A 908-nucleotide genomic window follows, 5' to 3' on the forward strand; every position below is an offset into this window, starting at 1 on the left:
CCCCCTTTCTCCAGCGCCACCTGCCTCGGGGGTACAGGGGACCGTCAGCTCCGAGGCCGCAGGCACAGGCGGCGATGCGGCAGCCCTGCTTTCCTGGGGAGAACCATCCCCTGGGCTCTGGGGGACAGTGGTGGCAAGCAGCTCTGCTGGTTTAGGTGGGCTCTTCTGGAGGTGCAGTTCAGTGCTAACACAGTCACCAGCATCATCTTCAGCCAAGGGAACCTTCCCTTGCTGGGCAGGAGGGGTCTCAGGAAGGACCTTGGGAAGGATCTCTGAGCTTTTGGCAGAGGCTGCAGCCTGGGATCTTGTCACACGCCGAGGTGGAGAGACCTGTTTGGTCTCAGCCCTGACTAGTTCCAGGTTTTCTTTATTTCGGAGTCGTTGAGAACATCGCGTGGAGGTGGAGGGTACCAGTTTGAGGCTACTGTTCCTCCTTCTGGATAATCTACCAACAGAAACAGCTCATCAGACTGGGACTGGCTTTGGGACCAGACCAAAGCTCTTTGAACTCGAACACACAGAAGAGCAAAGCTCAAATACGTGGGACAAGCCCTGCTAAGAGCTCAATCCACACAGAGCTGCAGGAGACAGCCAGCGCGCACAATCGCTCTAGAGCGGAAGAAGCAGAGAAAAAACAAACAGGAACGTGAAATGGAAGCGAGTGACAAAGAGGAGTGCCTTCCACCAGCCCTGCCATGCCGTGACGTGTTCAGGCCCAGGGCAGGAGCTCTGCAGCGTCCGATGGGGCCTTTAACTCGGGGATGAAGGCGGGAAGGTCCCGCTACGCGCCGCGGGGAGGGGGATTATCTCCGTGCGGCCTTTACAGCGGGTTTTCCAGCCCCCGAGAGCTCGCTCCCTCCCTCCCTCAGGCACTGAAGGACGCCGCTGTGCTTCACTTCCACCGGCCC

The 908-nt window shown here is 58.9% G+C and overlaps 1 protein-coding gene across 1 annotated transcript in view; it reads right to left on the minus strand.

The window, feature by feature from the left end:
* Positions 1–445, minus strand: part of INCENP (inner centromere protein antigens 135/155kDa) — a gene marked incomplete at its 5' end in the record, with an annotated part of 11,336 nt that extends 10,891 nt beyond the window's left edge. Inside the window, one exon of the mRNA XM_010143416.1 lies at positions 13–445. Within this exon, the coding sequence (XP_010141718.1) occupies positions 13–445 (433 nt within the window). The remainder of the gene's footprint in view (positions 1–12) is intronic.
* Between the last annotated feature and the right edge of the window lie 463 nt (positions 446–908).

The sequence above is a fragment of the Buceros rhinoceros genome, unplaced genomic scaffold (assembly GCF_000710305.1).
Source record: "Buceros rhinoceros silvestris isolate BGI_N320 unplaced genomic scaffold, ASM71030v1 scaffold28789, whole genome shotgun sequence".
NCBI lineage: Eukaryota > Metazoa > Chordata > Aves > Bucerotiformes > Bucerotidae > Buceros > Buceros rhinoceros.